Source organism: Patella vulgata, chromosome 2 (assembly GCF_932274485.2).
Source record: "Patella vulgata chromosome 2, xgPatVulg1.2, whole genome shotgun sequence".
In the NCBI taxonomy this organism is placed as follows: domain Eukaryota; kingdom Metazoa; phylum Mollusca; class Gastropoda; family Patellidae; genus Patella; species Patella vulgata.
This window is the reverse complement of record NC_065880.2, coordinates 49752020-49767830: the sequence shown is the minus strand read 5'-3', so window position 1 is coordinate 49767830 and position 15811 is coordinate 49752020. Positions and strand designations below refer to the sequence as shown.

Genomic DNA, 15811 nt, shown 5'->3' with positions numbered 1-15811 from the left:
TACAAGAGATTTTGGTTCATTCCACTCTTCAAATGTCCAAGAACTACTGGCTTTATCAGAGGTAATACCCTCACCCCCTTCCTTCCATTCAGTCCTGTATCCGATTTGTAAACTAACTGAATCTCTAAACTAAAGATACATGTATACATGTATTAGCACTTTGGGGGTCCTTGCTGATTTGATTACAGTTAGTCTATTTACGTGACAAATTGTTTAGTGTTTTTGGGGAGTTTTTTTTGTTTTTGTTTTTACTTTTGTAAATTCTTGTGAAAAAGGTATTAGTTTGAAAAAGTCACTATACTTATTTCGATAATTAGTCACGTTTAAGTTTATTGACTCTAATTTAGTAGTGCATCAATATAAGTGGAAATGATAATATATTATCTACAATTCTACATAGTCTAATTACCTAATTGTTTATCACAATTTAGAAATCTTTCTTTGACTTTAGGATGAATATCGTCCACCTAAATATCCTTTTGATTTACCAAACTTTCATGGTTTATCAAATATTGTTTTTGACAAGAATATAAAGGAGACGTATTTTATGTTAGAGGTAAGAGATTTAATAATTACGTAATCTTAATCCTCGGAAAATTACAAAGAAAAGAAGAGATAAGGAAATTTGAATAATAATAATTATGAAAGAATCTAGAGTCGTCCCACCCCACCATGACAAATTATGGATGTAAGATAGTAGCTCCTGTCACCCAGACGATTACTGTATACTATGTCAACTTTCAATTCAGTAGTTTTTATCTTATGGGAGGAATAAACAATGTCCCGTGTATGTCATTGACAGAAACCGAAATAAGTGTAGTACACAGCTCACTTCATGGCGTATGCTCGTTTTCTTTTTGTGCAGAAAAGAGATGATGACATTAAACCAAGTTTAATTTCCTATGTCAAGATATTAAATGATTAAACCCCGTTTAATTTCCTATGTCATAATATTGACAGGATTAAACCCCGTTTAATTTCCTATGTCAAGATATAAAAGCATTAAACCCTGCCGGATTTGAGAATTTTCTGATTGCTGGAAATGTTTTTGACACAGCCCAAAATAGATTTTGTTCTAAACTTGTTTTAAAATGTCTTCTTTGTGATTTGTTGATTTCGCCTTTGGGGTTAGCACGGAAGGCTTGCCGCTGGTGGGTGTATTAGGAACTCCATAAGTTTGTGTTTAGACAACATTAATATATCATGAACACGTAAATTATTAACCTTCCTTTTAACAATGACCTTTTAATGTGTCCATCATATTTCCCCATACACTTATGAATAAAGATTGTGTATTATTATTTGTTGTTATATATCTTTGAAGGGTAAGTGTGTGTTTCTAAACCATGGAGCATTTGGAGGTGTTCTGAAACCAGCACAAGAAGTAGCACAGGTAGTATTATAAAGACGAATAGTACTAATATATCAAATATTCCGATACACATATGTATTGTATTCTAGCAGGAATTAACTACATGCTTTTTTAAAATTCATTTTATTTCAAAATAGTCAATCCTTACCGTACAATAGAATTTGTGGATTGTCTCTCTTGTTGTGGGTTTATTTCATTTTTGAGTAGCGTGTATCAGCACAGGCCCGGAACTGTAAAGGACAGCGGACGCTTACTGCTGGTCCCCTCTTCCATTCACTTGAATTGATAATTATACTTTTGTTGTTTATTACTTATAATGTTTGTGTATTGTGTGTCTTGTTCGCGGGGTTGTCTTATGAGTGTTTGTTTATGTGTGGTATGATCACCCTGCACTTACTATTAGTATAGTTATGTCACTGCTTATTTTTTCTCGAAGAAAACGTCAAGAGGCTAGAATTGGCGGTGATGATGTTTGAAACGAATGGTATTGATTTGTTCCTTATGTCTGCTAATATTTCATGAAAGAGATCCCAGCCCTCTCCGAAATAAACGCACCCCCCCCCCCCCCGCAGTAATAAGTACCCGTTACCTCATAAACACTTATGCACATTCTAACATGACAATCCGGTGGTGTGAGATAAGATACTCTATAACGATGTTCTTGGCAAACACGCCGAACAATCACCTCTATTTTCTGAAATCGTTTCAAATAAAGCCAAATATATCATATGCTCATATCACCCTCATCACAAACTAGATCTTTTGACAGTTTATTTTTAACCCGAAAGCCTGCTAACTGCAACTATTTGCAGGCCTTCCACTTATAAGTCACAGATAAACTTCTAAATCCTCGTCGTATTTTACCCCTGTCTATGACAAAATACTGTTATTTGCCTTTTCATGCTTGAATGCTTTGGACCCATACCTATCCTCCCGAGCTTACCATAAACACACAAGAAATCCGCGATCCTCTATCGATACATCATTACTTAATACAGCGTTCCTATACCTTATTATTATAGTTACCGGTCATTCTAATAATTTGTCCACCAAAATATGCCCCCATTCCACATCCACAATTACAACCCTGTAGAATTTCCAACAAATTAAAGGGCGTAAAGCTCTAACTCAATGTTATCCAGACTTTTCGACATTAAAAACACGATTTATTGGTCGATTCCAATAATAGTGATGTTGTTATCTTACTGTGGACATATGGACTCCTTATATCCAGTATTTAAGACACATTAATGTGTTTTTCTTGACCCAATTTCTTCCATTTTAGGTTCCAACAAAATAGAGATTATAGCTCGTTTAAGTATTCGGCGCTGTTTTTAAATATAGGGTGTAGCCTAAAAAACTGTTACCGTAAGCCCGATGAAGTTAACATATTTGATTGTTGCTGAATTCAAAAAGAAATACTGATTTTCATTTTCTTTGTTTTGTTTTTTTAACTTTTAGATTGCAATTTAAAATGTCAAGAATAGTATAACATTGTAAATAAATGGAAAACTAAAATAGCATTGTAAATAACATTGAAAACAAGAATAACACTGTGAATACCAACATAGCATTGTGAATAGCATTGTGAATATGAACATCTCAAATGGCATTTTGGCTGTGCATAATTATGTTAAATGCCAATAACACTGGATTATATTGAAATAAAATGAAATTGAAAGAAATGGTATTTAACATCCTACTGGTCTTTTACGTGCATGTTTTTTTGACCATCCGATCGACTAGATACTGTTCCTGCCCCACTGACAAGAGGAAACCACGCTACAAAAATCCAGAGAAACTTTCATGGCCAGCACCCTGCTGCTGTTGGCGTATGTTTCCTTGCCTACCAACCTTAGCCTTGTATTCATACACAGTCTGTAAAGTGGTTGAAATCATACATAAATCTATTGAGAACCATTAATGAAATTAGCCGGAGGAAAATGTTGCATTACCAAATGATATGTTTATAGTCGTGACATTAATCTACCCCATTTCAACTTTTCTGCGTACTTTGTTGACCGGTGAAATGGCGTTTAATTTTCATATTATTCTAACATCGTTGTACTCCGTTTTTGTTCAAAGTTCTTACCTATTGGTCCGAGTATAAAGTGGAAAACTTTTTGTGGAATGCTCAGGAAACCATTAAGTGTTGTAAAAACAATCTTCACATCGAAGCAAAACAGAGGGTATACGAAGCCTTGCTGGATTTGATTACTTATTTAAAAATAGGGAGCCACGGTGACTAAGTGAATAAGGCTAGTCATAGGGTCCCGGATTCAAGCCCGTCGAGGTTTCCCCTTGTTAGTGGTGCAGGATGTTGGGCCTGGTGAGGAACAACACCTAGTCGTTCACGGGGCGAACACTGAGGCCCCGTGTACACGTTGAGATGTAGGTAAAAGAAACCTTAACATTTGGAATTCGATGAAGAGCATGGTGTATGCCCGTCTTCATTAATTATCCTTATTGGTGCAGAAAAGCAGGACTTTAAATTCCATTTCATTTACTTAAAAATAAAACTTGCACACACAACAGAGATGAACAATGCCACAGCACACATTATATAGAACATAATCCTATCGAAAGTTCTGGACACGTCCTGCCAGGATAATATGATTTCCTCATCTCTATATTTGATACCATGCCTTTCCGTTTTTCCCAACCAGTGGTAAACTCCTTCTGCAGGCACTGTTTCCGTACGGTGATAAAGCGACACAGCAACGACAGAAGCCACAACAGATACAACCTTCAAACATAACATTGTGCAGACATAGACGCCTAAAATACTAATATTTTCTGAAACTTCCGGTAACAATTCTGATAGAGCAGAAAGTATGACAGAATAGGCCAAGAGAATCGAAACTGGCAGAGAAATCTTTTCTCCGGATTCAGCCGGAACCAGGAAAACAACAGGATTCAAAACCACTAAAAGACAGATTGGTAAAATGATGGTCAGTACGTAAAACAAAGGGTATCTTGATAATGTAATCTGGAGTGTTATTCGTTGTTGCTGGTAGTCATATACGAATTCTTCAGTGGTCAAAAAATGCTCCACGTTCCATGTGCCACTGGCTTCATACAGAATCTGTTCTTGAGTACCTTTCTTTAATAGTCTCACCTCCCACGCCTTACTTGCCCATTGTACCAAATTGATGGAGCAAATCTGTGTGTCGAATGGGAAGTTTCCTAGGTTCATCTTACAGCGTGTTTCTGTTGTTCTACCTACGTACCAAATTACTGTGCCGTTGCTATAAACAGAAAGTCTGTAATCTCCAGGTGTTAAGATGCCGGATTGTATAGACATACTATTTTCAATGTATAAATCTGGAACCCATATCCTTTTAGCGGGAATTGTAATATGTTCGATCTCGTCATACTCACTCTTATTCCATATCAAAAGATCGTCTTTCCAAATCAACTGAAACAAAACTGTCGCTGCCATGGTCTCCGAAGATGCTTCTAGTTTTCTGATAGCTTGTAAGGCAAATCGAGTTTCAACATTCACAGCTGCTGATGCGTTTATTATTGGTCTGACATCAGGATTATAATTTTCGAATATTTTCTTATACAAGCTATTGATGACGGTATCTGTACAAGCTGACATTCCTATTAAACCCAATATTAACATAATTAGCAACATCTTTTAAAAAGAATGGACATACGTCTATTCTAACAACCTGATATAAACTGTTTTATTTTGTAATCTTCGAGAATTTCCGTCAATCCCCTGGTATTATATCTATGATTAATGTTACATATTGATTAATTAATAGCCATTAGATACCGAACAAAGTAGAAGCTACCACGATGTATAAACTTCGTGATCTGTATAGATAATAAACCGGTGAATTTATTCAATAATGGATGTAATATTGTTTAACAATACATTAGTTTGATATAGATTTCAATACATGGGACATGGTCAGATCGAATTGTCTTTGATTGAAAGTGAAGCCAAAGCGGTATTAATTATTACGTTGAAAATAGATACATTAACACAATTAGGCCATACTCAAAAAGAAAACAAATATAGAAAAAATGGGTTTTTTTATCATCAATTCCAACTTAAATTGAGCGCAGCCCCTTAACGTTTCAAAATTTTGCAAAATAACCTAACGCTCGCTTGCTGTGTAACTCATGTATTTATTTAATGCACAAACTTTTTTTATTTTGAAAATATCTTCTTTTTTTAAATACTAATTTAGAAATGGCAAATATACGCTGAAAGACAACCATTACGCTTCTATGACAGAGAACTACTGCCATTATTAACAGATGTAACAAGATGTCTCGCTAAATTTATAGGTAAAGTTCCGTTTTATTTGGTTTTACGTTACAGAGAATAATTTCGATAAATCAAAATAGGATCTGTGTCACTGGCATTCTACAATAACGTTTTTTCGGATTTCTGAATTTACCACAAGTTATGTCGATTTCATTTCTACATGAAGCCTCTTCTAAACTGCCTTTAAAATACACTGAACCCTTCCTTTGAGTCTTGCAATATGAGATGAACCCATTTAACCACTATTAGTAGTCCTGATAAACTTAATCTGTTCCATACAATTGAAATTTCTGGACCACTTACTACTTACTGGTCTATCTTGGTATAGGGATGTGCACTTTAGCGATATTCAAAATACAATGCCCAATGTCCGAATTTAACGATAGCATTAACGACAACACGCCATTCCAGTCAGTTAATATCAAAGGAGTGATTTGCTTATGTGTAAAAAATGTTTCTCTTACTGAATTCGTAGTGACAAAATGAATTTTTTTCTGATTATAATGTGATTTCAGATTGTGATCCAACTGACTTGGTATTAATTAATAACGCTACAACAGCCATTAATACAGTTATCCGTAGTTCCTCAATCAAAACTGGTGACGTCATTCTTATATTAAGTATAACCTATGGTATGTTTCATTAACCGTGTCTTGGCTTCATTTTGTTTTATTTTTAAAATAGTTAAGTCTACTAATTCCTTCTACTCTCCCAGTCGAGCTGGGTAGTTGTTCACCCTCCCTCTACCCACTTTTAGAGCTGTATCACCAACTTGAGCCGAGGTGGTTATTGCTGTTATTTGCATGATTGCTTTTGTTTATTTCTGAGTTTTCTGGTAATATTATCGCCCATAATTTAAAAGACTTCAACACTGAGTTTTTCTTTTGAGATTTGTGTATTTTTTTTAAAGACAATCGTCTACTTTGGTTTGCTGTATATGATAAGTATTCTGTTTACAGGGGCTGTTAAAAAGTTATTAAAACAAATAGTTCTAGAAACAGGCGCAGTTTTAAAAGAAATAGAAGTGACATTCCCTGTAACAGGAGAACAGCAGGTAGTTATTAAGTATTTATGAAGCAGACTTCAAGGCCAAATTTCACCTGAAATAATCAGTCAGTTTGCACACCCCCTTATAACCGAGACACTCATAGGCAATAGCTATCACCACTAAATAATAAATTACATCTAGGGTTATGGCATTTGCTCACCTTCTGATTTTTAAGGTTTTGATTTTAATCTATATAAAAAAGCACAGTGTACCAATGTGTATGGTCTACCGGTCATGGGTATGTTCTGTTGCCTGACAACGTTTCTTTTAAATTAAAAACTGATTTTTCGGAATGTATTAGCTTTGAAATATTGTTGCTCCTCTGAGGGAAAAATTTTGTTGAATATCCCGGATATCTTTTCAATCAACAGAATCATAAACATGTCATTATCGCTAAGTACGTCTTGCTTGCAGCTAAGTTCGTGAAGATGATTTAGTGGTAAAACCAACTAACGCTCGAATTATTATATTATAGTTAATTGACCTGGTGGAGAAAGAAATAGTTGATGATAAAATAAAGTTGGCTATATTTGATCACATACCTAGTAATACACCGATTATATTACCTGTACAAGAACTTATCAAGCTTTGTCATTCCAGGTAAAATAAATATAAATTATTCCATATTTAATACACATAACTAGAGAATTTACATAGGCCAGTCCTGTTAAACAGCGTAACTGTACTTCTCCTGATTAGACCAGACATCAATGCCATCTGCATACATTTAACTACCTTACTTCTATCTGTATACATTCACTGCCCTTCATATGAGAAAGGGAGACCAAATCTTTGACAAATTATTGTAGTTAGTTTCCCTTGTTTATAATATCTTCAGTGATACCATTTATTATTATTATTATTATTGTTCGATTTATATAGCGCTTCATTACACATGAGTGTTTCTAAGCGCATTCACAACAAAACAGTTCAAAAACATTTTTGAAATAAGTAGGTTTTTAAGTTAGTCTTAAAGCTCTGGATGGAAGAGGACTCTCTAAGAGTTTTTGGAAGATCATTCCACATTTTTGCTGCTTTGACGGAGAAAGCATATTCACCAGAACGCTTATTATATTTGGGGATCCTCAATATGCTACGATCACTTGAAGAACGAAGGTTGGATCGCTGGGGAGTATAGAAATCAAATAGTTCTTTTAAATAACTGGGTGCGGTGTCAGAATAAATTGATTTAAACACATTCACAAGAGCTTTAAATTGAACCCTCGCTCGAACTGGAAGCCAATGGAGTTTCTGTAACTTAGCTGATATATGATCAAATTTTCGTGTTTTAGTTATAAGACGTGCAGCATTGTTTTGCGCTATTTGTAGTCTGTTTAAAGCTGTTTCTGGTGCTCCTAAAAGAAGAGAATTTGCATAATCCATGTGCGATGTTACTAATGCTCTAACAACACTCTGGCAAGCATCAGTATTAAGATTAGAGCGTATTCTCGAAATAGCTCTCATTTGATGATGCATTTTTCGTATGATACTATTGATTTGGGGAACTGGGGACATAAATTCATCAGTAACATAGCCGAGATTTTTAGCCTGCTTCTTGGGAGATATAGAGCAATCACCGATCTGAATGGAATCCGCTTTAAACAATTTACTGGATTGTGATTTTGATGATATGATAAGAAATTCAGATTTGTCATCCTTAAGTTTTAGCTTATTTCTGGTCATCCATCCTCGAATGTCATTAAGACAAGACTCAAGTCTACTGATAGAATCCTTGGAAGCAAGATAGTTGTTGTGTTGAAAATAGTCATATATTTCTGTGTCATCAGCAAAGCCGTGGTTTTGTACCCCATGTTTACTTATGATTTGACCAATCGGAAGAATGTATAGAAGAAAAAGTAGAGGTCCCAATACAGATCCTTTAACCATCCATGATATACATTATGTTCTGGTTAAACTATCATTTCAGGAACATAAAGGTTTTAATAGATGGGGCCCACGCACTTGGTAGTTTATCTTTAAATCTGAAGTCTTTACATGCTGATTTCTATGTCTCCAATGCGCATAAGTGGTTTTGTTGCCCGAAGGGTGCTGCTTTTCTCTATGCCAAACCTGTTCACCAGACGTCTACGCGACCTTTAGTTATATCCCATGGTTTTGGTTCTGGCTTTAATTCAGAGTTTATCTGGTCAGGTTTGTTATCTGGAGTTTTTCTTACATTTTAATTTAAAATGACTGGATCGCGGCTATAAACCAGTGTAGCTTGATTGTTTCTCTGCAGAACATTTAATACAAATGATAATCAGACCCTTAAAGAAAAAACAACCTAAAAAACACAATCACATTAAACATGCATTCTGTCAGAGCTAAATCTGTCAATTGCAGGCCTTTCTTTGAGCCTGAAATGGCATCTAAGTTATTGATTGGACATTAACTAACTCATCGAGACCATAATCAACTCGTTAGACTGCGATATTTACTGGATTTGAAAACATTTTGTGATGGATAATTTAACGTAAAAATGGATAATCGAGACTTTGTTATCACACCAACGTCAGTAATGGCGACCGGGACTAGCCTAAAATTCAATGGCTAACATCTCGGTTCAGAGTCAAGCAATTTGAAAGAAATTTTCAGCATATTTTGTTTTCATTATCTATTTTTAACTATTATAGCGAGAACTGTCAGCTCTTTATCTAATCTTACCTAATGCCCCTTTAACCTAAACTTAAATGTTTTTTTGTCTTTATTATGGACCAGACAAAATATAGTGTACGTGTAGAAGAATCTGATCTTATACCGTTATGTTCTATATTGCAGGGTTACACGACTATAGTTCTTACTTGGCATTGCTAACAGTTATAGAATTTTGGGAAAAAGTAGGGTTTGAAAAGGTTCTCAAGCACAATCAGGATTTAGCCAAGAAAGCAGGTAAATTGTAAATAATTAAGTAAAAACTATTGCATGATTTGCATGATAAGAATTTTAATCTGTTAAAACAGCAATTCCTGGAATGATGATCTTTATTTCACGACATTTCTCTCGCCATAGGTCCCTGTCCGACTTATTTTATGCTGTATCTATATTTTTTACAATTGTCAGGTAGATTATTATGTAAGGCTTGGGACACTGAACTAATGGCACCAGAAGAAATGTTTGGTAAGTACTATACACTTACTATGAAATGAAATGGGGTTTAGCGTCCTACTGTTCTGCTCCGACTTGAGTAATGAAAACGGACGTTGATATGACTGACAAGAATTTCACCAAGATTTCTGTCGTGCATATACTTTTTACCAAATGTCGTTCTCCATTGTCTAAATTTGAAGTATTTCTGCAGTAAACAGAACGTCATCTATAGTTCAGATTCGCCAGTGTTTCATTTGCAGTTTTTTATACGCGCTTCAAGCCACTGATGGTCAATTGCAATTTTAAGAAAATGTCAAATTTCCCCATATGTTGTACTCTAATGTTTTATTTTTTAATTAAGAAAACGATGTCAACGACAAATATTCTCTCAGCTTGGATTCAGTCGTGTTAACGATGCATCAAGTATTTTCTGCGCTGGGTTTCATTGGCCATTTTCCGCTTATTTCTTCTGCGGAGGATGCCGAATATTTTCAGTTTATAATATCTTTGTAAATAATAAAGAGGATTTAGTCATTTTTCACAATATTACAGTGGTTGAACATGAGGACCCGAGAGAGACTTTAATAGCTATACATCAATCTATTCGCAAAGTCTGTAGACATTACACAGTTATTATTCATTTTACCGATTTGAAAATAAAATAAAATTCCCGGGGGATGTGGGGTTACTCAATAAATATATGCCAATAATGGACAAGCCAACAGTGGGGCTGATGTCCCCCGCCGAAATCCCAAAATAAATAGATGACACATATTAAACAATCGCACATTTATTTTTTTCAAAAGTATCAAGCAATCAAACTGATTATCAACTATACACTTAGTTTCATCACTCTCTATCAGATAGAATCATAGTTATCTTGTCCTAAAGCATTGACCAATGAAATTTCTTAGCTCTGCTTAGCTTTAGCTTGAAATGTTAATCATTGAACTCAGTCAAGACATTCACCTAATGAACATTCTACCTTTAAACATTCCACCTTAATTAAAAGCAGAGTTGTTATGTTCCAAAGTCTTGACCAATCAAATTGCTTATCGCTCCTTAGCCTAAGTAGAAAATTCTCATCATTGAACTTAGTCAAGGTGATGATATAATGAATCTATATTCGAGAGTTTTCGAGAGTTTTATCACTCTCACTTAATAACCAGCGGCTGCCAGGCAGAATACGCCCACATTTTCGAGAGATGGATAGAGAACTATCAAGGGCCATAATTTAGGAAATTACAATTCGATATGCGCGAATATCGAAAGGAACCAAGATCTTTGGGTTATAAACTTATATTTCAAGTTTCAACAAAATCAGATAAAAATTGTGACCTCTATAGGGTCTACAACCTTGATATACCATATTTTTACGCTATTTGAGAACGAACGGCGGCCATTTTGTCTGTCAATTTTAGGCCGATTTTCACGAAATTCGAACTCAGTCGTCCTTATGGTGTAACGGTGATATAATGATACGGTTTTTTAAATCGGATAAAAATTATGACCTCTATAGGGCCCACAAGTTAAAACGCGATTTTCCGTACAATCAGAGCCATAATTCAGGAAGTTACGGTCCAATATGCGCAAATATCGAAAGGAACTGAGATCTTTGTGGGTTATAAACTTACATTTCAAGTTCCAACAAAATCGGATAAAAATTGTGACCTCTATAGGGTCCACAACCTTGATATACCATATTTTTACGCTATTTGAGAACGAACGGCGGCCATTTTGTCTGTCAGTTTTGGGCAGATTTTCACGAAATTAGAACTCAGTCGTTCTTAGGGTCTATCGGTGATATAATATTACTTTTTTTAAATCAGATAAAAATTATGACCTCTATAGGGTCCACAAGCTAAAAACGCGATTTTTCGTACAATCAGAGGCCATAATTCAGGAAGTTACGGTCCGATATGCGCGAATATCGAAAGGAACCGAGATCTTTGGGTTATAAACTTACATTTCAAGTTTCAACAAAATCGGATAAAAATTGTGACCTCTATAGGGTCCACAACCTTGTTATACCATATTTTTACGCTATTTGAGAACGAACGGCGGCCATTTTGTCTGTCAATTTTAGGCCGATTTTCACGAAATTCGAACTCAGTCGTCCTTATGGTGTAACGGTGATATAATGATACGGTTTTTTAAATCGGATAAAAATTATGACCTCTATAGGGTCCACAAGCTAAAAACGCGATTTTTCGTACAATCAGGGGCCATAATTCAGGAAGTTACGGTCCGATATGCGCTAATATCGAAAGGAACCGAGATCTTTGGGTTATAAACTTACATTTCAAGATTCAACAAAATCGGATCAAAATTGTGACCTCTATAGGGTCCACAAGCCAAAAACGTGATTTTTCGTACAAACAGGGGCCATAATCCATGAAGTTTCGATCCGATACATGCCAATATCGAAAGCAGCCGAGATCGTTTGGAGATACACCTATATTTCAAGTTTCGTTTAAGTCGGATAAGAATAGTGACCTGTAGAGTGTCCACAAACAAATTGTGGACGGACGGACGGACGGACAGACAGACAGACAGACAGACAGACAGACAGACGTCCGGACCACAGGGGCGACGGCATAATACGTCCACATGAAAATGTGGGCGTATAAAAACAAAGTTATCGTGCCCCAAAGCATCAACCAATCAGATTTCTTACCTCTGCTTACGGTAAGCAGACAACGTTTATCATCTAACTCCATCCCATCAAGGCATTCACCTAATGAACGCCTACACCAAGTTTGAACATTCTACCTCAATTAGAAGGAGAGTTTTTGTGTTCCAGACTATCGACCAACCAAATTGCTTATCGCTCCGCTTACCCTGAGCAGAAAATGCTCATTATCGAACTTAGCCAAGGTATTGATGTAATAAAACTATACACCAAATTTCATCACTCTCATTTATTAACAACTAAAGTTATCGTGTCCCAAATCATCAACTAATCAAATTGCTTATCTCTGCTTCCCCTAAGCAGAAAATACTCATCTTCGAACTCCATCAAGGCACTGATCTAATAAACACCCACACCAAGTTTGAACATTCTAGTTCAATTAGAAGGAGAGTTATTGTGTCCCAAAAAGTGTGACGGACAGACAGACAGACAGATGGACGAACCCATTTTAATAGTCCCCTGCGTTCTTCGAAAGGCGGGGGACAATAAACTAACCGGTTTTTTTTTATCAATCTGGTTATCACTGTTTGACTATGACATCTCATTATTACAGAGGATTTTCTTTTATGGCCATGGTATCGAATCTAAAGAAATAATGAAAAATTTGTATTGGATGTATTTTATGTTAAAGGCACGATGACACTAGTAAAGTTACCATGGAAAATCAACAAAAGCAAGAATTTAACTTATACTGATGGTGAAACAATACAAAATATGTTATACACTGATTACAATATCGAGGTGAGTTATTGGTTTCCTAAAGCCGGAAAGTTCGATGGTTCTGTTAAGAGGTAAAGGTCAACACACACTGTCAGATTTTATTTACTGGAAATGTTGGAATTTAAAGATGCATTGTGTGAGACATTTAAGATAAAGCGTTAACACTTCTCACTATAATAGTGTAAACATAGATAATATTGAAAATTTCAGTCAAATTACATCGTTCACAACATGTTTAAAGGATAGCGTAGTCTCGATTTTAATTTCTAACGATTAAAGTCTCAATTATCCGTTTTTAAATTAAATTATTAAATTGCAATCGTGTTTCAATCCGTTCATACCGATTAAAGTCTCAATTATCCGTTTTTAAATTAAATTATTAAATTGCAATCGTGTTTCAATCCGTTCATAGAGAGCCGATTATGGACCTGTCATGTGGATAAATGTCTAATAATTTATATAACGTTTGAGGCCAAAAGAAGATCCGCAACAGACAGATTTAGCTTTTACATAATACATCTTTTATAAGTTAAGAATAAATATTTTGATGCAGACTTTTTAAAAGCATATTTAGTTACGACATCGTCTTTATAACTTTCATATATTATGTGTTTACAAAATTATTTTCAGATAGATCCCAATAATGTTGATCTCTATTTTCCAGGTGCCCATGAAGTGTATAGAAGGTGTGATATGTGTGAGAATTTCAGCCCATATCTATAATACTATAGACGAATATCAAATTCTAGCAACTGCCATATTAGAAATTTGTGAGAAACATTACAGTTAAATAAAATATATAAGCCATATGGAGTTCTACATGCTTTCCGGTATCGAGTTCTGTCTTGAATTCGTCCAGAACATTGTCTAACAAATGAGCGGCGTCATTTAAATAAACACAAATATTGGTGCCATCCTTCAATAGTTTTGTAAATGCTTTAGCCAGAATAGTTTAATAACGACAAAAAGATTTCGGACTGTAGCAGCAATAGTTATCATCCGATCGGCTTGATATATGTTCAGATTAAAGAGAATCAAAGAACTCTCCAGCAACAAAGGCGATCCCATCAATTTCCACTTTTGACTTCTGGAAATATTGTAGAATCTTGTGGACACTTCAACTAAAACATTTATCATTCGATGACACCACTGATATTTGTTTTCATTGCGTCAAGAGTTATTACCTTTAGTCATTTTGTAGAATCATTGACTACCTTTTAGAACCATAAAAAAAAAACTTAGTTCAGATATAGCTTTTGTTTTTCCCTGTTACAATCATAATAGTGATCTGTTATTTTCTGTAAGTAAGTAAAGGAATTGCAGGAGGTTTGCAAGACTCCCTTTAAGGAAATTTGACAGTTGACTCTTCGTCTCCAAATTACGTAGGCATACATATATACTGAGCTTTTTAAAGAGAGAAATCCAACAACACCCCGTTTGACGCCAATTTTTATAATATATTAATAGGATCATTTTGTGATTCAATTTCATTGATGCAAAGCATTCATTGTGAAATCACACATGTCTATATCATTATTTCGCGCTTTGAATTTCAACCCCATCCCACCATCTGATGATAAAGGATAAAGCACACGACTGTTACACTTTTCTCATAAAATGTTGTTTTATGCAGCTGAGCAGGGTGGCGTTTGGACCCCCCCACCCCCGAAACCGCCCCTGCCATTTTATGCACCGTACAAATAAACCTATTATACCCGAAGTGTGTCCAGTTTTCCAAGCATATAATTACTTTTAATGGCACTTTTCAATGGAAACTAAACGTAATACAAAATGTGGTGAATAAAGAAGAGGCGATTTCAAAATCTATCCACTTTTGATTTACAAATATTATTTCAAACTCTGTCGTCCTTAACCCTTGGTTATAGTGATATAGTCCTGTACCTTCTCCTGCCCGGAATTTTAAACTTTGCCATTTTCATCAAAATACAGGCCCGGCGGCGTGGGGGGGGGGGGGCGCAACTACTCTTCTTCAGGTTATTGCACGCGGTTAGATACAACAACGCCTGATTCTAGAACGTAGACTTTCGGAAGAATACCCTGCTATGCTCTATTTTGATCCCTGAGTTGAGAGACCCCCCCCCCCCCCAGTTGCGAGGGTCACTATTAGTTAACAGAACAGTCGATCTTTATTTCAACCCCATCTCACTTCCGTTGTATCTACGACAGATTAGGTAATTAAATAAAAAGACGACGTGATAGAGTTTTTCCACTCTTTCCTTGTGCCCCTTATCCATCAAATAATTCAATGCTATCAGTTATGACAAGTTCAAACACGCGATTGCCATACACGCACATTTTGCAAAAAATGTTAGAGGTAAAATTAATAGGGCTCATCCTCTCATTCAAGATTTGTTGATCCTTAACATGTTTGTTAAGTTTCCTAAGAGGGTCTACAAAATTCATAGACATTTCACATTTTGCGTAAAAAGCAGATATAGCTCTAGAAAGTAAAGTCTGTTGCGTACCAAAGTCGAACTCATCCAAGAACTTTGATCCTTAACACATAGTTTAAGTTTAATCTTATGAATCGGACAAAAATCATCGCTCTGGAAGGTCCACAAACTTCATTCAAGACAATTGTGACCT

At 35.5% G+C, this 15811-nt stretch overlaps 1 protein-coding gene across 1 annotated transcript; it reads right to left on the bottom strand.

Annotated features, from left to right (window-relative positions):
* Positions 1–728: 728 nt before the first annotated feature.
* Positions 729–5085, bottom strand: LOC126809493 (acetylcholine receptor subunit delta-like). The gene is made up of 3 exons (XM_050534106.1): positions 4878–5085; positions 4143–4382; positions 729–737 (listed from the first exon to the last, which is right to left on the bottom strand). The coding sequence occupies exons 1-3, from the start codon at positions 5010–5012 to the stop codon at positions 729–731; spliced, it is 384 nt and encodes a 127-aa protein (XP_050390063.1). The 5' UTR covers positions 5013–5085.
* Between the last annotated feature and the right edge of the window lie 10726 nt (positions 5086–15811).